Raw genomic sequence first — 20,839 nt, forward strand, 5'->3', positions numbered from 1 at the left:
GAGAGTCACCTGTTGTTGCGTGTATCAGTAGTTCCTCTTCAGTGCCAAGTGGTATGGTACATTTCGTTTACCCATTCACTAGTTGATGGACATTTGGGTTGTTTCCGTTTTTGGGCTCTTATAAAATAAAGCTCTGTGAACATCCATGTACATGTCTTTGTGTGGACGTAATGTTTTCATTTCTTTGGGGTAAATATGAATGGAATGTCTGAGTCCTATGGTAGGTGTATGATCGACTCTTTAAGAAACTGCCAGTATTGCAAAGAGGTTGTGACATTTTATGTTCCCACCAGTGAGAGTTCTGATTGCTCCAAATCCTTACAACTCTTGGTATTCTCAATCTAATTTTTAGTCATTCTAATAGGTGTGTAATGGTGTCTCATTGTGGTTTTAATTTGCATTTCTGCGTTGACTAATGATGTCCCTGTGCTTATTTGTTAAGTGTTCAAATTTGTTGCCTATTTTTTAGTCGGGTTGTCTCTATATAATTGAATTGTAAGGAATCCTTATATATTCTGCATACAAGTTCTTTGTCAAATATATATATTTTGAATATTTTATTCTGTGAATGGTTTCCTTTTCTTAACTGTGACTTTTGAAGAGCAAAAGTTTTAATTTTGAAAAAAGCACAATTTACCAATATTTGTTTTATGGTTCATGCTTTTTGTATTCTAAGAATTCTTTGCTTATCACAAGGTGACAAAGCCTCTTCTCCTATGTTTTCTTCTAGGTTTGTAGTTTTAAGTTTTACATTTAAGCCTGTGATCCATTCAGAATTAATTTTTGCATATGGCAAAACACCAATTTCTAGATGGAGGGCAAAGTAGAAAGAGCCCTGAAAGATACGGAGATAGGGAAGAAAATGTTTTTGAAGCCAAAAAAGGAGTAGCTGGGGTCAGTGTGCCAAATGCTTTAGAAATCAAGTTTGGGGCCGGCTCCGTGGCTTGGCGGTTAAGTGCGCGCGCTCTGATGCTGGCGGCCCGGGTTCGGATCCCGGGCGCGCCCCAAGGCACCACTTCTCCGTCCAGCGCTAGGCCGAGTCCCACGTGCAGCAACTAGAAGGATGTGAACCTATGACATACAACTATCTACTGGGGCTTTGGGGGGAAAAAATGAATAAATAAAATCTTTAAAAAAAAAAAAAAGAAATCAAGTTTGATCATCGCTGAAAAACAGTTACTGGATATGGCGATTTACTGAGTGTCCACACACACCACTTTTGCTCTCTTGTCCGGTCTGTTGGAGTGGGGGTGGTTTATGCTTTGCAGAAACGTATGGATAAGAGAAAAGCGGAAGGTAGACAGAGTCGAAGGATATTTTTTGTTTTTGAGATATGGGCACGTTTGTATGATGAAGAGTAAAAATCAGTGGAATGAAAATGTGTGGGAGGTGGGGGAGTGAGCGTTGGAGTTCAATTGATGGGAAAGGCCCCTGAGGAGGCAGTAAAGAATGGAGCCGGAGCACAGCGGAAGGATTAGTTTTGACGTGGAGGGACCCAAGGCTAACCCAGACAGGGTTCCAAAAAGCAACACGAGGAAGATGAGTTGCGCGGTGAGACAGGGGGTGTACTGAAGCTAGAGCCTGTAACTTTATACTTCAAACTTGAGAAGTGGAGGAGGAGTGGAATTAACCTTCACAAATACCATCTGAAGCCTGTGTAAGGCAGGCGTTGCAATTTTGCAAGTGAGACGTGTTCTCAGAGAAATTGTCATTTGGTCCTCATCGTGTGGTATGCAAGGTCCTCCGTTTGCAGCGCAGCACGGAAGCCGCCAGACCCCAAGCTCCACACCTCCGAGTCCCAGCCCGGGCGCGACTTTCGGGACTACACGCCCCAGGATGCATCGGGGCCAGCGCAGGAAGCGGCCCCGGGGGCCGGCGCCCCGTTGGAGGCGGCGGCGGCGGCGGCGACGGGCCGACCGGAAGGCCTGTCTCCGCCCTGGGTCTGCGAGGAGCTGGGCCTTCCCGGGCGGCGCCATGCGTCCGGACCAGGCCACCGCCTGGTACCGGCGGATGTCCGCAGTCTATGCGTTGGGCGCCTGGAGCCTGTTGGGCTCCTTGTTTTTCTTCGGCCGGAAAAAGAGCAGGCAGCCAGGTACGGCTCTCCGGCAGGACCCTCCGCTGGACGCGCAGCCTTCCGCGGGGCGTACCCAGGGGGTCGTCGAAGCGGGCCGCCGTGCCGCAAGCCCCAGGTTTATTCTGCAAAACTAGTGGGAACGGATGCTTAGAGCCACTCGTTATAATGGAATCTGCCAGGAACTGCCTTTTAAATCTTCTTACCTAAATCTTGTTTATTTATTGAATGAGCCCGTCCCTGTACTCAGAATTTGAAGAATCTCTGTAAGGTTCCAGGTGGAATTTCAAAGGCCCCGGACGGGGATTTGAAGAGGTGATCTTCTGTAACATTAGCCCTCGTCGCGTTTGGCAAACACAGTTTCAGGACTTTTACCAGCCAAGGCGTTTAAAACATTCCCAGTGACTGGGCGGAAAAGGAAATCCCTCAGCCTTCAGAAATGTGCTGGAGGGGCTGGCCTCGTGGCATAGCGGTTAAGTGCGCAGGCTCCGCGCCTGGCGGCCACGGGTTCAAATCCGGGTGCACAGCGACGCACCGCTTGTCAAACCATGCTGTGGCGGCGTCCCAGATAAAGTGGAGGAAGATGGGCACGGATGTTAGCTCAGGGCTGGTCTTCCTCACAAAAAAAAAAAAAAAATGTGCTGGAGATCTATAGATACTTCTAGTAGATTAGTGGTTGCCTGGGGCTGAAGGGGCAGAGTTGATGGGGAGTGACTGCTAGAGGGAATGGGGTTTCTTTTTGTGGATGAAAATATTCTAAAATTGATTTTGATGCTGGTTGCACAGATCTCAAAATACTAAAAACCGTACATTTTAAACAAGTTAACTGTCTGATATGTATCTCAATAAAGTTATTTGTGTAAAAAGTGTGCTAAAGATTACATTTGGTGATGAAGATGATCAGTGGGCCGAAGGTACCCATGTCCAGTGTTGAGCATTTAAAAACATTTCAGTGTCTGTAGAGGTCATATTTATTTTTTTACAAAAAGAGAATGGTGTCAGGAGTCTGATGTGGGTGGGGCTGTTGCCTTAGTTTATTTTATTTACAAGACTTTACTGATAATTTTGATGACTGCTGTCTAAGTTAAAAGTTAATAATTCAGGTGTTCCATTTTTTTTTAAAGGTGGTGAAGTAGAGCAGAAGGATGTCTCAACAAATGAAATGCTTGAGCCTCCGAAAGGGTTTTATGTGGAAACGATTGTCACATACAGAGAAGATTTTGTTCCAGTGACTGACAGGATCCTCAACTATTTAAAATCATGGACTGGTGGCCCTGGACCAGAATCATGATTGCTGAATTCTGAAAACCAGGACTTTGGTTCAGCATATAAATTTGATAATGCCTTGATTTCCATTTTATGTTTATGAAAAGTGTATAAATTTCATTTAATTTTGCTGTAAAATATAATCACTAATAATATGCAATAAATATTTCCTTGAGGAAAAGTAAACTTGCATATTTGAATGTCCCTTTATACTTAGATGAGTGAAAGATTAAAGTGAAATTTCACACTGAGCTTCCATAAGCATGGTTTTCTGAAGCTAGATCATGTAACTTTGTATTTCTTTCATGTTGCTGTCAGACATGGCTTTAGGGGTCCCTTTAAGGTTAGATTCACATCTCCATGGTCCGTTTGGGATTTATAGCAGCCCTTTGGGTGCTATTGGTATTTGGTGAGTATGTTACGAACTAGATTATAACTCCTGAATTAAATACACTTGGCCTGTTCTTCAGGACCAGTACAGATACCCCCCATTCCTTCAGCAGACGTGGACTAAATCCCAAGTGTGGCTACCAGTGTTCTAGACACGGGGGATCCGCAGTCAGGACAGCATGGTTCCTGCCCTAGAGTGCTGCACTGGTCTCTTTTGGTTGCAAGTAACATACCCATGTAAGGGGGCATAAATTGGAAGGGATTCTTTATCAGAAATGTGTATGGGTAGAATTAAAGCAGAGTATGTTGAGGTCTCAGGAGGGCCTGGCACTGGGAACTGAAATGCAGCAGCCACTCACTGAGCCTGCCTGGGCTCTCGTCTGCCTTGTTGCCTTTCTTGCTGCACACCAGCTTTTTTTCCCCTCTGTTCTTTCTGTAGTAATAGAGCTAGCTGTAGAAGGCGTCACTTCCCAGCTATATGCAACAGTCTGATCAGCCTCTTCCCAGCCCAATGTTTGGCTTCCACCCTTGTGAGAGACTCAGGTCACTTTTTATCAGATCCCTGCCCTGTGGATTATGGAGTACTGCCTCAGTTATTAAGAAAGTGGCCTTCATTTCCCATTTGGGTAGCGTTTCTTGTTCACAGCTGTTGGGGACCGTGTGAGGAATAGAGATGCCTGGTAGGACATGAATCTGGCATTTCTGGGTACCTGCTACAGAACTATGACCTCCAAACCTTTGCCTTGATTTTTTATTGGTGTCAGTTCTACCATGTGGGTGGCCTGAGCAGTGCTTTGGTGCAGTCAACTTAAGTGACAGATTCCAGGATAGCAAGTAACAGCTTCAGATGCCAGCAGCAGAGACTCCTTCCCAAGGGATATCAGAGGTGAAGAATTGATCAGTGCCAATTGGGTGGGTGCCCCAGGGGACCACTGGTACTGGCATCCAGGAGGTGCCAGAAGCAGCATACAAGGATGGACAGGGGAGGTGAGAAGCAAGTCAGTCAGAAGCGTGGAAGAGATGGGGACAGTAGCATGAACCTCATGGAAGACATTTTCCAACTTTAGGGACTTCCAGAGAAACGCAAGAAAGGGGAAGGACTGAGGGACTTGTGGCACTTGGCACGTGAGAGCTACTGAGAGATGACACCCAGGATAACCAGTTGGACTTCTACTCTCACCTGGTAGTCAATTTACCCGGGATCCATAAACTAGTGGTGCCCAAGGAGTCGTTTGGGTTAGCTTTCCTTGAGATGTGTCTGGGCTTATTTGATAGATCTAACCTCATATCCCTCTCTCAGTTCAGCCCAGAACTCTCCTGAACTCGAGATCCATACCCATCTAGCATTGCCACTTGGAGGTCCTTTAGCTACCTGAAACTCATCCAAAACTGAAACTGCTGCCGTCACCCAGCCTGCTCTTCCTGCTCTGACTCAGAGAACACCCGCTCAGCCTTCACATCAGAAACCTGTCACTTTAGACTTGCCCTTTTCCTTTGCCTGCTCACTCTTCAAATCACCATGTCCTGTCATTTCTACCTTTTAAATACTCTGCTCCATCCCCTTCTCTCCATTCCCTTTGCCACTAGCCTTCTTAAACGCTCCATCCTCACTGCTCACGTAGCTGCAACTCCTTACTCTCTCCTAATCTCTACCTTTAGTCCCTCCAGTTGGTGTCCACACTGTTAGCCAGCATGACTTGCTTGAAATTAATTTTAAAATTTTTATCTAAGCAACAAATGCTTATAATTTTTAAAAATCAAATAGTGCTCAAAAGCTTCCAACAAAAACGAAGTCCCCTGCTTTGCCCCTCCAACTCCCATCTTATTCCTTTAAAGTAACCACTTTCAACTATTAGCCATTTTTTCTGGTGTTTACCTCCATATTTCTAAATAATAAGCTTTTCCTAATATCTTTGATTTATCAGTCATATGTGGGATTTATTAATGAGAATTTAACCCTCCCCAACACTTCCTTTCCAGCTGTCTTCCCAGTAAAACTAATTGCATTTTTTATTTGAATCATTATTTACCTCGTTTTAACTATGCAAATACAGTTTGTTGCTAAGCCAAGTAATAAGCTATAATTAAGTTTCTTATAGAACTTTTCTTTCTGGAGTTAACTGCATCCTTTTTCTCATTTGCTTAGTTCCCTTTATGCTTTTCTCCAATCTTTCCACACCCACTAACCTCTTGATCTAATTTCCACAACCATTCCAATACTTTACTGGTTCTTCTTTTTTTAAATCTTGGAGCTCTTTGTCCTCCTGCTACAGTCTGGACTGACGGCTCTCTAGTTCTGCTTCACACATTTTTTCTTTGTCATTTCCTTTGCCATCGTATGCTGAATCCCCTCTTTTCTTGGTCCCATGTCTCCATAATTTTGAGAAAAGGTATATAATTTTTTGGAGATTTTTCCTGTCTGAAAATGTGTTTATTCTATTCTCACACTTGATTACTAGTTGGCCTGGGTATAGAATTCCAGATTTGATAATGATTTTTCCCTCAGAATTTTGATAGCATCAATCCACTGTATCTAGCAATCCCAATCTTGTAGGTGAGAAGCCCCAATCCTTTCTGTCTGGAGTCTTGGGACCCTCTCCTTATCTCTAGAGTTCTGAAATTTCACAGTGTTTCACCTAGTGTGGCTCCTTTTTATTTGTTTGGCTGATCACTCAGTGGCATCTGAATTTCTGCAGACTCTTGTTCAGATCTGGGGAATTTTCTCATTCTTTAGTAATTTCTTCCCTGCCTTTTTTTGTTGTTGTTCTCTTTGTCTGGAATTCCTAATAGACATTCCAGACTATTTTTCATTATTTTATCATTTTTCTTAACTACTCTTCGTCTCTTTGTTTTGTTTTACTTTTTTGGGGGAGACTCATTTATACAGTCAACAAATATGTCCTGAGCCCCTACCTTGCCAGCTACTGCTCTGTGTGCTGGGCACTATGTAAACAGTGCCTTGGGGACAGCTACCTTCTAGCTGGGGAGACAGACAATAAAATAGCAAATATATGTCTTCTATAATCCAACTTTTTAATTGAATTTTTTAGTTTGGCTGCCATTTTTAACTTTTAAGAACTCTTGCTCTCAGTTTTTTTTGTGTGTGTGTGAGGAAGATCGGCCCTGAGCTAACATCTGCCAATCCTCCTCTTTTTGCTGAGGAAGACCGGCCCTGGGCTAACATCCATGCCCATCTTCCTCCACTTTATATGGGACGCTGCCACAGCATGGCTTGACAAGCGGTGTGCCGGTGTACGCCCGGGATCCGAACCGGCAAACCCCGGGCCACTGCAGTGGAGCGTGCGCACTTAACCACTTGCGCCACTGGGCTGGCCCCTCAGTTTTTTTTTTATGGTGTTCTATTCACTGATGAATGTTATTTTCTCATTACTGAAGATATTCTAATCTGTTTTACTTTTTTCCTGCACTGTGCTGCAAGTTCCTTCCTGCTCTTGTTTTGCTCCCTGTCTCTAAAATGGAGTGTTTATCTAATGTCCCTTCTTACTGGACAGGCCTGGATTTAAGAACTGTGTGTCAGGTTACGACCAGCTTTTTGCTGGTGGCCAGTGTGGCAGTCGGGGTTCTTAGCGCAGCAGAGAACTGGAACCGGCCCATGGAAAGGATCTCTGGGAAGGACATCGGAGAACTGCCTACAGGCGCTGTGGGAACAACGTGACGCTGGGGGCAGGCCGCTCCTGCCAGGCCCCTGCCTCTGGGACCTCTGAGAACAGGGAGTTTCTGAAGACCCCACACCGGAATGGCTTCCCAGAGCAGCCTGCTTCTCGTCACTCACCTCTGAGTCTGTTTGGTGCAGTGATACACAACTGATGGTGTCTTGGCCACATGCCTGGGCCCTAGCTGCATAGGAGGCTGCGAAAGTGAGTTTCTGGCTTCTGTGTTAGGCATGTTTGGACTTTTAAGGTGGGAAGTTCCCCAGATATAAGAAGGATGTTCACAAAATGCTGGGCAGGCAAATGCCATGACAAATGTCCGCTTCAGCCAGCAAACCAGAATTTTATTGTGAGATACCGAAATGCCAGCATCTGTAGGTCATCTTTCCCAGAGAAGGTTCTTCCGGTCTTCCACCTAGAGGGTGGATGCCTGGCTGTAGGAGTTCTGGGCGCCGGATTGGGGGGAGGCTTGGGGTGCTTGTTCAGAATAAAATTTCCGAGTAGTCCAGTGCCGCATCCTCATCCTCTGCCTGCCACCCATGAGTATCTCCAAGCAGAAACCTCAGGTCTCCTGAGTAGAGTGCAGGAAGGTTACTGGCTCTGGGGTGGGGGTAAGCCCCTGGGGTCTAACTGCTTCTTATATAAGCTCTAATGTCCCTGTGTTTTCAGCCCCCTCTCCACCCCTTCCTCCAGTACCCGTTGCTTCCAGTTACTGAGCCCTTTGAAGTTTTTGTGGGGCTAAATAGCTGGCCTTTCATTGGTGTCCCCTTTGCAGGCCCTGGCACAGATTTTTTGCTTGACCAAACCTTAGTCAGGCTTCTGAACCTTCTCCAAGGCCCATCTGTGCACTTCTTGTAAAATCCTGTTTTGGTAAAAACTCTGCTAAGTCAATTGAACCAGAACCACCATTGATATCTGATCACCCTCAATATCTGATCAGGCTCCTTGTTCTCCACGATTCCCCAGTGATATCTGATCCCCGTGGGCTGTATTCAGCGAGAATCCTGTTAGGTTGGTTTAGCCAGAACCCCCTTACCCTGATGTTTCCTCTTAGTAATTTTGCACCCACTCACTCCACTCCGCTCCTTGGCTATAAATTCCTACTTGCCCATGCTGTGTTCTGAGTTGAGTGCACTCTCCCCTCTGCAAAATCCCATTACAGTGGTCCCTACACCTATCACTATACTCCCCATCCTGTATCAAGTCTGCCTTACTGTGCTTTAACAAGGTCATGGAATATTTTTCTTAACAGCCCTTAGGTTTCTGCTTCTTCCCCTCTGTTAGGTCAGTCACCACTCCTCCATGTGATTTCTTCGTTATAGATCGTGCTTTGGGGAGACAGATGGCTCCTAGTTCATTGAAGTGGAAGTTTGTGTTTGTGCATAAAAAAGATCTTTAAAATATTTATATATATATATTTAAATATATCTGCTTATGTTTCCCTCTTGTTTAAAACACTTCAAACTCTACTGCTTTTGAGAAGAACATGCTCTTTCTCCACAACACTTATTTCTAACTGACCAGTAAAACAGAACAATTTGTGGTCCAAAACAGCCTGGCGCTACAGTGATTCCTAAAGTTGAGCTAAATCATGACCTAAACAGGCCTTTGTGGACTAATCTAACAACCTAAATATAATTTATAGTGTTTCTCTGGGAAAAGATTTTCAGAATTCCAAACATCCACCTTGTAAATGCAGTTTAAATACAGTCTGTTATGAAGTTGGGAACTGTCTGTTGAAGAAAAGTTCATAGGATTGAAAACAAGTTTCCTTAAATTCAGAGGTCTGGCAGTATTTAGAGTGAATAGGTTTGTTTGCTTGTTTGTTTTGGATAGGTTTTGTATAAATTGGGGATTGCTTTTTGCTACTAGTAACAGAGATTCAGCTGCAGCAGCTTAAATTCATAAGGGTTTGTGCTCATATAAAAGAGTCTGGCAGTAGGTGGTCCAGGGCTGGTATAGAGGATTCATGGAGTCATCAGGGGCCAAGGTCCTTCTGTTCCTCTGTTCTGCATTCTTAGAAAGTGGTTTCCATCCTCTAGGTCACAGGATGGCTGCTGAAGCCTCCACATTCCTGGGCAGAAGGAGGAAATGGAGTAATGCAAAGAGACACACATTAGCTGTCTGCTCTCTCCTAAATGAGCATTCCTTGAGTCCCATCTGACAACTTCCACTAACTTCTCTTTGGCCACTTGAGTTGCAGGGGAGTCGGGCAGGACACTTGTTTAACTGGGCACGTTGTTCCTCTGTTACTAAGGAAGAAAGGCAGAATGGATTTGGGGTATCAAATTTGCAATCTGCCTTGGAGTACACCAAAGGAGGGCTTTCCTCTGTGTCCTTGGTATTATTGTAACCTACCTGTGCAGAGAAGAGTTAAGAGAGCAGGCCTGAGACGGCTATCCTTAAAAAGGCCTGCAGGTGAGGTAAGTTCTTAGCTGGCCTCTGGGAACTTGGATTTCCTCTGGTTTCCACCATTCTCAAACTAAGAGTGGCTCCCTGTGGCTAAACTGTACAAACAATGTGGTTCATGCTGAATACCTGCTTTCCACCTGGGAGTCTGGGATTTTGGTACATGCTAGGCAGAGTGTGCCTACATAAACAGTCCCCAATAAAAACCTTGGGCACTGAGTCTCTAATGAGCTTCCTGGTAGATGACACTTTAGAAATGTTGGCACAATTTGATGCTGCAGGAATCAAGTGCATCCTGTGTGACTGCACTGGAAGGACTCTTGGAAACCTGTCCCTCCAGACTTTGCTCCCTGTGCCTTTTCCCTTTGCTGATTCTGCTTTGTATTCTTTCACTGTAATAGATCATAGCTGTGCGTGTGACTGTATGCTGAATCCTTGGAGTCCTCAGCGAATCGCCGAACCTAGGGGCGGCCTTGGGGACCCTGGACACACTACATATGCAAAGTCTATCTGGGTGTGGAAGGATGGCTATTATAGTGCTGCTCTGCGTATGTGAAGCACAGAGGCTGAGGACTGTCAAAACATACTTTTCAAAAAGTTAAAAACATGAATCTAATACAAATATAGAGTGAACAAATACCAGAGACTTGTTCGATTCATTAATAAAAAACCCAGTAGGATGATGAAGCTAGTTCAAGGAGGATAGAGAAACAGGAATTATTTAGGCATTGGAGAAAGAAATGTTAGAAAGAGATTTCCGGTTAGTGTCCTACAGGGGGGTAAATGCCTATACTCTGTGATTTTGTTTGTTTGCTTACTAGACAGAAAAGACTTATCTTCAAAGGATAAAAATCTACAAGTTAACATGTAACTTCACAAAATCCAGGCTTTTAATCATAAGCAGATGATAGGAGAAACAAAGGTACATTTCCCCAGATAATTAAAGAATCTTGAGTGGGCCTGTAAAAGAGCTCTGAGACCCAATTCCAATGTGTGGAGAGAGGTTTTCCCCACACCAACAAGCAATTCTCAGACACCCCCTGGGTGTTCTACAATTCAACTCAATTGTGACACTGTTTATGCAGAGGCAGTATCAGATTTCACAGGTTAAGGGCTCAGTCCTACAAGACAGCCTCTCCCTCCACTTCAGATGCCAGTTGCAAGTCCAGGATGTCACCTGTGCTGCCTGAACCAACAGATGGGAGGTTCTAACGACCTCCTCCTAGGGTTAAATTAATTTGCTAGAGCAGCTCACAGAACTCAGAGAAACATTTTACTTACTAAATTACCAATTTATTATAAAAAGATATAACTCAGGAACAGACAAATGGAAGAGATGCATAGGGCAAGTATGGGGAAAGGGTGCGGAGCTTCCATACCCTCTCTGAGCAAGCCACTCTCCCCAATGTCCACTTGTTTACCAACCCAGAAGCTCTCCAAATCCCCTCCTTTTGGGTTTTTATGGGGGCTTTGTTATGTAAGCATGATTGATTAAATCATTGGCCGTTGGTGATTGAACTCAATCTCCAGCCCCTCTCCCCTCCCTGGAGGTCTAGTGGGTTGGACTGAAAGTTCCGATCTTCTAGTTAAGGTTTGTTCCCCTGGCTACCAGCCCCCATCCTTAGGTTGGGTCCAAAAGTTAGCTCATTAACCTAACAAGAGACACCTCAATTGTTCTCAACACTTAGGAAATTCCAAAGATGTTAGAAGTTCTGTGCCAGAAACGAAGACCAAATATATATATTTCTTATTATAAATCACAATATCACAGCCTGTTCAACATAGTGCTCCAAGATGACATTGAAAGGACTTGCTACCTTCCTTTTGCCTTACATTCCCAGTTTTGGATAATTTTCCTTGGCAGCATCCTGACGGAACTTGGTGCCAGGACTCAGCCTCTCAGTTGCCAGCTCTGCCCAGTGATTGCTGTCTCAACAAACACCACAGGTGAGTCGAGGGTCACATCCAAGGAAAGATGTATTTTGAGTGGATTTCCTGAAAGGGACCAAGCATGGGGGGCTCGGAGGTGTCTTTCTGGCATATGTCAGAGGGCTATCTTGCCATGTTTTTGTATTCTTCCATCTCAGATTCAGCATACGTCAAAATGAACGCGGAACTCTCCTGGACTAAGTCTATTTTCAGAGGAGAAAATCACTACCCAATTGTGTACTGATGGAATCAGAGAAAAATGCCTAAATGGCTGATGTGAAAGAAGCCCTGGAGTTAAGGTTCTCCTAGCAACAGAATTCACCTAATGCAGTGGAAAAACATGCTGTTTTAGGGCACTGTGCTCCATCGTGCTGTAGCATGCAGAGCGCTGGCCTTGAAACATTCTACACAACCCTGCTTTAAGTGCTGGAACTAGACTTTTAAGATTAATTGTGATACCGACCCTAGGTTCTTAGGCTCTCTGTGGAATAGAAACTGACAAGAGGCCCAACCAAAGGCTCAGACAGGTTTTATTGGGGCTTAGACCCAAGCACAAGGGAGACAGCACAGGAGAAGTGGCTCTCTGGCTGGCTCTCCGAAAGGAGTCGTCCTGAGTCTATGCGGTGCAGGGAGCCGACAGGAGTCATGCTCCTCCTCCTCCTCCGGAAGCGTTCTGCTCCCCTCCTCGCGGCGGTGTCATCTTTGCACGCCCCGTCGGGGCTGTGGGCCCTGCGCCTGCCCAGTAGGTCCAACATGGCGGCGTTGCTCACTGCGGCCACCCCAGGAAGGTCGTGTAGTGGTCATCTCGAGGCTTTGGGCGCCTGTGGGCGCCTCAACCGCTTGGGGGAAGTTTTGCGGTGGGAAGGTTGCTCATCTTATCTTGACTTCAGAAATATTTGGGCTGGGAGGTGCTGGATCTGGTGGTTAAGGGTGAGGGGCAGAGTCCCATCCCTATTCTCTCTCAGTTATATGATGTATCATCACTTCCAAAAGAACAGATATAGCCCAATGTTTAGGGAGTTGTGAAAATACGCTTAGGGTGTTTGTTTAGATCACTTCTGAGAGCGCCTGTATTATATTGACACCTCACCACAATCCTGAGGAGAAGATATTATCCCCACTTTACAGATAAGAAGACTGAGGGTAATGAGGTTTAAGCATGTTTCCTAAGGTCACAGAGAGAGTGGCAGAGCTAGGACAGAAATCAAGGTTTTTCTGGTGCCAAAGCCTAAGCTTTTGGCATCATACCAACTTCCTCCTATAAAGCAAACAGAGGGGGCTATTGACTATAATCTCGGGGAAAAAAAAACATTGAATTGAAAGCTTTTCACTTTTCTAGAATCCAAATGCTAGGAAGCTCAAGTTACCAGTGTTTCATGCTTTTGTGAAAACCTGATAAGTCAAAAACTACCATCAGAGACCTATGAAAAACAAAAGTCCAGTGGATTTAGGATAATTAGCAGTTTGGCCACATATTCTACCCATCGGCTATGTTTATTTGCTATCTAATAGAATGATGGTTGATAATTTGGACACAGCAGCATCCTGTATCATCACAGAAAGGCTGAATACACAAAGGGAATTTTTAGTATTAAATGTGTTTTATTTTATTCTGGTGCTAAAAAAATATTATATCCAGAAATTGTCTTAGTAGAAGTATTAAACAGAAGATGTCTCCCATAGTACAACTAACTCAGAAGCAGAAGCTAGCCAGTTCATTTTTTCACTTGTTCTTCCTTCGTTTATTCATTCACCCTTCATGTTACATCTGTAGAGTACTGACTATAGTCACCACCCTGTAGGGAATATGAAGGTAATTATTAAATTCACAATCCCTGGGGGTTGGGGGGAACAGTTATTTCTTTGTCTCAGGTTTATGTCAGGTCAATAATATTTTCTGTTTAAAATGGTTGGAAATGGTTGGTTCATTAACACATATGTCTTCAGAAAAGTACTCCTATTTGGAATTTGTTGCAGAGACTGTTGTCTTTTTCTGCCACAGAAGTGTTTGCCAAACTCTATGGCCTCTTTTAACAGAAGGTAGGACCATGTCTCTAATGGGGTGTGAGCCAGAGCGGTGAGCCATCTCCTGGGCATGTGCGCCCCTTCCTGATGCCCCCTCCCACTGGAGGAACAAGGATGAGGCAGTGAGCCATCTTGGACTATTCAGATGAAGACGACTCCTGAGGGATGGTAGAGCAACAAAACAAGAGGAATGCAGTTGTCTGGCCCTGTGGAGTACCATACCAGGCCAGGATTTTATGAGAGAAAGAATCAACTTCTACAAAGTTTAAGCCATTCTTACTTGGGTCTCTGTTACAGTTGATGTAACTCTAAGCAAATTCCATATCCCCATTAATTTGTTTTTAAAAATTGAACTTAACTTTCTATGACAGAAAAATCCCCTCTATGTTCTGAGCCTTGGTTTCTTTTGAAGAAGAGTTTTAGAGGGTTATGACTTTTGAAAGAGAAAGTGCTTTATGCACGTGGTGTTATTATCAGGAGTAAAATATGTCTTAGATATTTCTGAAATTCAGATGTAAATATCATCCTTATAAATAGGCCCCTTTTGTAGTCCTCCAGTTGCTTTGCTTTCTTCACTGTGGTATCCCAGGGAGTTGCTTCTCTCATCAAAACTTGCCTGTCCTCTGAATGTAGGGTTTACATTGGTATTAACATACTTCTTCAGCAGGGCAGGTTAGCAGTGTGTATCAAAATGGAAAATGGGCATATCCTTTGATCTAGCAACCCCACTTTCTAGAATTTAAGGAGATAACTGGAAAGATGTAAGCAGAAGCCTCTTCAAAGTAACTTGTTCAACATGGTGTCAAACTGAAAACAACCTTCTGGTAGACATTGCTGATTCCCTTCCCAACATCCACTGCCCCCATTCCTGCTTTATAACAGACCCCTGAATCCACCCTACCAAGGGCTTTGTGGGATTGGTCCAGTCCCAGAGGGCAGGTTCTGGTTAGTCCAAGTCAGTGTTTCTGAAAGGGGGCACTACTGGCATTGTGGACAAGGCAATCTATTTTGTAGGCTGACCCAGGTGTTGCAAGAGCTTCAGCATTTCAAATTCCCTGGATATTAAATGCCAGTAACAGCCTCCAGACATTGTGATGGCTCCAGAGCCCCCTCTCTCTCCACACACATCTCCAATGCCCCCCTGGAGAGCTGTATACCCCCCAGGTGAGAACCTCTTGTCTGAGCCTATCATGGTGGGGGTGGGTGGATGTTCCATCTCCCTTGCTAGTGATTGGGTTAAGCCTGCTATTGTGATCTCGTTCTGGCTAGTCAAGTGGGAGGGGCTTCTAGGCAAGAAGTCCTAACTTCAGAGGATGCACCAGGAAGAGATGGTCTCCCATACCTCTGGACATTGTGTCTGGATAGAATGCCTAGAACAGCCACAGCCTTCTCACAGCCTTGTGGGCTGCCTGAAAAAAGCCAGCATGTTGCGGTGACAGAGCAGAAGCAGGGAAAGATCTGGGCCCCAGAACTTAGTCAACTTTGGAGCTGTCTTGTTAGGTGAAATAATACATTTGTTTCAAGTTTGAGCCATTTTGAGTTATTTTCTGTTATACGGAACCAAAAAACATCCAACTGATGTAGACCTAAATATCCCTCAACAGAAGGCAGGTTAGGTAAATTATAACATGTATATTGTCATCCCACGTAGCCATTAACATCTGCACATCTATTAATAGATACTGTAAATCTATGATACACTGTTAACCAAAAATTCAAGTTCACACAACATTTATTCACTCAGCGTTATTAACTGAGCTCCAGGCACTGAATTAGATGCTTAGGATACAATGACAAGCACAGAGACACAAATAGAACACAGCTTAACAGGCACTAGAGTAATGGAAATTTTCAGAAGATTATGAGGGGAAAAATCACAGGACGATGATGGAGAATTACAGGGAGCAGGGACAATACTTCTGTCTGTGTCGTCAGAGAAGGGCTCTCTAACAAGGAGGCATTTGAGCTGAAAGCCCAAAGGAAAAAGAGGAGCTAGGTGTACAAAGAATGGGGGGGAGAGCATTCCACTTGGGGGACCAGCAAATGCTGAAGTCCTGAGTAGGAACAAATGGATTATTTGAGAAATTTGAATACCAGAATCGAATGTGGAGACTTTCTATTCTAAGAACATCACTTTTATCTCTGTATGTAGAACCAATTGGAGGAGGACAAAGGTGGCAGTAGGGAGACCAGTGAGAAAGCTGTGGTAGAAATCCAGGTGAGAGATGATGGGGGGCCTGGAGTGGATAATGCAGGGGGTTGGAGAGGAGGTATGTTTTGGAGACTGAGAAGATTTATTGATGGACTAGATACTTGAGGAGTGGGAAAGAGAGCAATTATGGGGCACTTCTGGCTGGAGTAAACAGTAGAGCCATTTATTTAAGTGGTGATGGCCCAGGTAGTGGAGTATGGAGGATTTGGAGGGTTAGTCTAACACCCATTGGTGTCCTGCGGTCCAGTTCTGGCACTAACCACTCAGAGTTAGCATAGACTCTGCAAGTTTAAGGGCATGTCTCCAAAAAGACTGCCCCTACTTCAGATGCCAGCTGCACTTCGAGGATCCCCAAGCCACCTGTACTTCTGACCAACTGGCTACCAATTTGGGAGTTTCCATGACCCCCTCAGGTTTGATAATTCACTACAATGACTCACTAAACTCAGGAAAGCACTATACTCACAATTGCAGTTTTATTACAAAGGATTTAAGTCAGGACCAGCCAAATGAAGAGACACATCAGGCAAGGTCTGTGAGGGTCCCAAATGCAGAGCTTCTGTGTTCTTTCCCTCTGGAATCAGGGTACATCCTCCTCCCAGCACATCAATGTGTTTGTCAACCAGGACACACTACTAAGCTTCAGTGTCCAGAGTTTTTATTGGAGTTTCATCTCATAAGCATGATTGTATCACTGGCCACGTGACTCAACTCAATCTCCAGCCCTCCTCCTCTGCCACAGCTTGGGCTGGCTCAAAGCCCCAACCCTCTAATCACACGATTGATCTTTCTGGTAACGAGCTCCCATTCTGAATTGTCTCATTAGCATAAACTCAGATATGATCAAGGGTCTTGTGACTAACAAAGACACTCCTATCACTTGGAAAATTCGAAGGATTTTTGAAGCTCCATGCCAAAAACCCAGAACAAAAACCAGACAAATCCTTTACTATACAACAGGTGTGGAAATCCTGAATTCCATTTCAAATCTGTTGACTTTGTGACATCTGTGATTCATGGAAGTGGAGATGTCAAGAAGGTGTTTGGAAGCACAGGCTCAGGGATGTCTGGAGTGGAAATGAAAAGGGAGCATCAACAGCATGAAGGTGGAATTCAAAAAGAGAACAGAGGGTAAAGCTAGAAAGCAAAGGGTCCGTGACCAAGCCCTGAAGGATCCTCGGGCTCAGAAGTGGAGTGGACGAAGATGAGCAGGGGAAGGAGGGAATCCAGGAGAGAACAGCGATTTAGAAGTCAAAAGAGAGCGTGTGCCGAGGGGAGAAGGCCACAGGAAGAGGAGCTGCCATGGGAGTTTGCCTCCTGATGTTGACCTTTTTCAGTTTAATAAATATAAAAGAGGACCTGGTGTTTTGGCATATTTTTAAAACTTTTTATTTTGAAATAATTTCAAACTTACAAAAAAGTAAGTGCTTTTCACCTAATCCTCCAGTTGTCAGCCTTTTACCTTATTTGCTTTATCACTCTCTTTATTTTCTCTGTATCTGTTATTTTTCTCCAAACCACTTGAAGGTAAATTGCAAATGTCATGTCCCTTTACATGTAAATACTTCAGCGTATATTTTCTAAAAGAAAAGCTGTTCCCTTACATAAAAATCAGGAAATCAACGTTGATTTGATGCCATTATCAAATCCAGTAGTTCTCAAACTGTTCTCTGGGATCCCCTTTAGAGGATCTGTGATTTCCAACTATTTTTATATAATGTAAAGACAATATTTGCCTTTCTCATTCTTATTCTTTCAGGAGTGTACAATGGGGTTTCCCAGAGGCTCCATGGTGCATAATGACCTCATGGCTCTAATGCTGATATAGAATGGATTTTTTATTGCTATTTTTAAATGTATTAATAAATCAATGTTTAACAATTTTTCTTAGTTGTAAATTGTAATACAGTAAATACCTTTAGATATAACCTATATAAACAAAAGCTATTTGGGTGCTTAATAATTTTTAGGAAAGTAAAGGGGTCTTGAGATCAAAATATTTGAGATATGTTGATTTAATGTAAAAAATTTTCAAATTTAACCAACTGTCCTAATAATAAGGTTTTTCCTTTTCTTTTTTGGGGGCCAGGATACAACCCAGGTTCATACATCACTTTTAGTTTTCCTATTTCTTTAAAAGCCCCATTTTATCTGCATCAGTTCCTCAGACTTTCTTTTCCTTGACATTTTGAAGAATCCTGGCTGGTTATTTTGCAGAAAGTTCCTCAATTTAGGTTAATCTGATGTTCCTTCATGATTGGATCGAAGTTATATATTTTTGGGAGAAATATCACAAAACTGACATTGCGTCCCTCTCAGCACAATATTAGGAAGTATATGATGTTCGTTTGTCTCATTACTGGTGAAGTTAACTTTGGCCGCTTCATTAAGGTAATTTAGTATGCAGTATTTAACATTCAAGCATACTAGTTTGTAGTCTTTTCTAGCCAAGTAACTTGCTCTCCATTTGAATGCTTTCTCTTGTGGGGGAGGAAAAAGTTTTCCTCAACTAACTTAGGGTCCCTGACTGGGTCTGAAAATTAAACTGACAAAGATTAACAGGAGGAAAGCATACAAGTTTTTTTAAGTTTTACATGACACACAAGCCTTCATAAGGAAAGGAAGACCCAAGGAAACATAGGCCTGTGTACTTTTATGCTGGGTCTGACGAAGAGAGGGCAGTCGTGGAGGAATGCGATAGGTCAAGGGGTAGGGTAAGTGTGGTAAGCTGGGACACTTAGCAAGGCCCGTTTGTTCAGACTCTTCTTGGCGTCCCGGCATCCCTTCATCCCTTCGTCTTGGGAGACGAGGATGCTCCTTTCCTCCAGGTGTGGGGAGGGCTCCTCTCACGTGAGGAGCCTGTTGCAGGCGAGAAGGGTGGGGAGAAGGTCAGAGTGATTTTCCTACTTCTGCTGTTTTCTCAAACTCCTTCAGCCTAAAATATTCAAGATGCCAAGGTGCCAGATTTTGGGGTAGTGTGTCCTGAACCCCATCACTCTACACCCACCAATGCTATTAGAGGACTCTAAGAAGAAGACACACCTAGAGGGACTTATTTTATCAGTGATAATAATTTGTTAGGTAATACTGGTACAATCCTTTGCAGCTTTCTAAGCACTTTTACATAGTCTTTTCTTTCAATCTCCTAACAACACTGCGGGGGGACTAAGTATTAGTATTTGTAATAAAGGAGGAATTAGAATTATAGCATCATATATCGCTATACCACCATGACATAGCTAAGTCAAATTAACAGTGAAATGGCTATTTTATGCAGCAGATCCTGTTCCATGTGGTTTCTGAGAAGCCACTGAGGCAAGATAAAAGAGAGTAAGAATTTGGGAGGGTCTGTCTGCTGAGGAGTGGAAAAAACGAAGGGGAACACAGGAATAGGATTCAGGACAAGGCTGGGATTTAGGGATGATTGGCTCTTAAACCGGGAATGTGACCAAAAAACTGCCATCTGGGCGGCGATTGGGGGCTGCGCGGGGGGTTGCTGGATCCGAGGGCTGGGGCGGGGCCCAGCTGTGGGTGGGACCACGGGTGGGGGCGGGGCCTATCACTGGGTGGGCGAGGTTACGGCAGCAGGTGGGCTTGACCGATGTGGGCGGGGCCAACCCTTGGGTGGGCGTGGCCGACGTGGGCGGGCCGCCGCGGAGCGGGGCCGACGGGACGCTGGGCGCGCTTCTTGGTGTCACCCCCAGAGGGCGCCGGCCGCAGAGCCGCCCGCAGAGTCGCGAGGCCGGAAGGAGCGCGGCGCCGCCCAACTCGCCCCAGCCGCCGCCATGAAGGCTGTGGTGCAGCGCGTCACCCGGGCCAGCGTCACAGGTCAGTCGGGCGGGGCCGGGCCCGGGAGGAGCCGCCCCTGACCCCGCGCTAGGCCTTCCCCGGAGGGTCCTCCCGCGCCGTCCCGGGGCCGCTCCGGCCGCTGCGGCTCCTGCGCGAGTTCGGCCCCCGCGGCCCCGAGTCCCCGGCCGGCTCCGGGCGCCGCCGAGGCCGGAGAGCGCCGTCCACGTGCCTGGCCGGCCCCGGCGCGCCCCCGGCCTCAGGACTTCCTCTTTGGATTCCTGATAATGGCGTCTTATTATGATTATCGTCATTGTATTGTCCGTAGTACAGGGTGGCAGAACCCGCGAGCATCCCCGTGGCCCGTTCTTCCATGGAATGTTGCACGAACAACATGTAGGGAACGTTTCCGGAGCAAGACCTCCCCCTTTCCAACGTTCTGTTTTAAATTGTGCCCATTTCCCACATGTCCCAGTCTCTGTGGAGCTTGACTTCCAGTAAAATGCACAGATGTGAAGAGTGGCTCGCTTGGATGAGTTCTGACAGTTGTGCCCACCCACGTGACCAGCGCCCAGGCTAGACCCAGGACGTTCCCAGCCCAGGGACACCTCTCTTCCCCACGCCGAGCCTTGCAGGGATGGGGTCAGAATCTAAAGAATTCAAGATGAGATATTTCTCTTTTTCACCAATTTCTTGTGGACCTAGCCACCCAACCATTGGTCGTCACTTCATCCCTCCAGTCTGGTTTGAACATCAGGGGTCCAGGGGATTCATGTAGATAATGTAGTCGTTTTAAAAACTCAAACCAAGATAATGATATTTAAAAAAATTTGAATGACAAATTTTAGATTGTCTGCTAGTCTTTTCTATTTTTATTGGCAGAATTATAATATTGTTCCTGTTCAAGTAATTCCAGAAATCCTTTCGTTCAAGCCAGTCTACACCAAATATGTGTTCTTGTGTCCACAAAAGTATAAATCTAAAAACAAAACGACAAAATCCCCTAAAGAAACAACCAAACCCAGCAAAACCATATATTGAGATCTGAGATTCTACTTTTCAATGATTTCTAAGCTGTTC

The 20,839-nt window shown here is 44.9% G+C and overlaps 2 protein-coding genes across 2 annotated transcripts in view; both read left to right on the forward strand.

The window, feature by feature from the left end:
* The first annotated feature begins 1,905 nt into the window (after positions 1 to 1,905).
* SMIM26 (small integral membrane protein 26) lies at positions 1,906 to 3,523 on the forward strand. The gene is made up of 2 exons (XM_087445666.1): positions 1,906 to 2,092; positions 3,196 to 3,523. The coding sequence occupies exons 1-2, from the start codon at positions 1,975 to 1,977 to the stop codon at positions 3,360 to 3,362; spliced, it is 285 nt and encodes a 94-aa protein (XP_087301792.1). The 5' UTR covers positions 1,906 to 1,974; the 3' UTR covers positions 3,363 to 3,523.
* Positions 3,524 to 19,657: 16,134 nt separating this feature from the next.
* DTD1 (D-aminoacyl-tRNA deacylase 1) overlaps positions 19,658 to 20,839 on the forward strand; it is a 175,835-nt gene continuing 174,653 nt past the window's right edge. The window contains exon 1 of the mRNA XM_004433712.3: positions 19,658 to 19,801. Coding sequence (XP_004433769.1) covers positions 19,759 to 19,801 — 43 coding nt within the window. The 5' untranslated portion in view covers positions 19,658 to 19,758. The remainder of the gene's footprint in view (positions 19,802 to 20,839) is intronic.

Source organism: Ceratotherium simum, chromosome 21, assembly GCF_057802395.1.
Source record: "Ceratotherium simum simum isolate JZ-2026a chromosome 21, ASM5780239v1, whole genome shotgun sequence".
Taxonomy (NCBI): domain Eukaryota; kingdom Metazoa; phylum Chordata; class Mammalia; order Perissodactyla; family Rhinocerotidae; genus Ceratotherium; species Ceratotherium simum.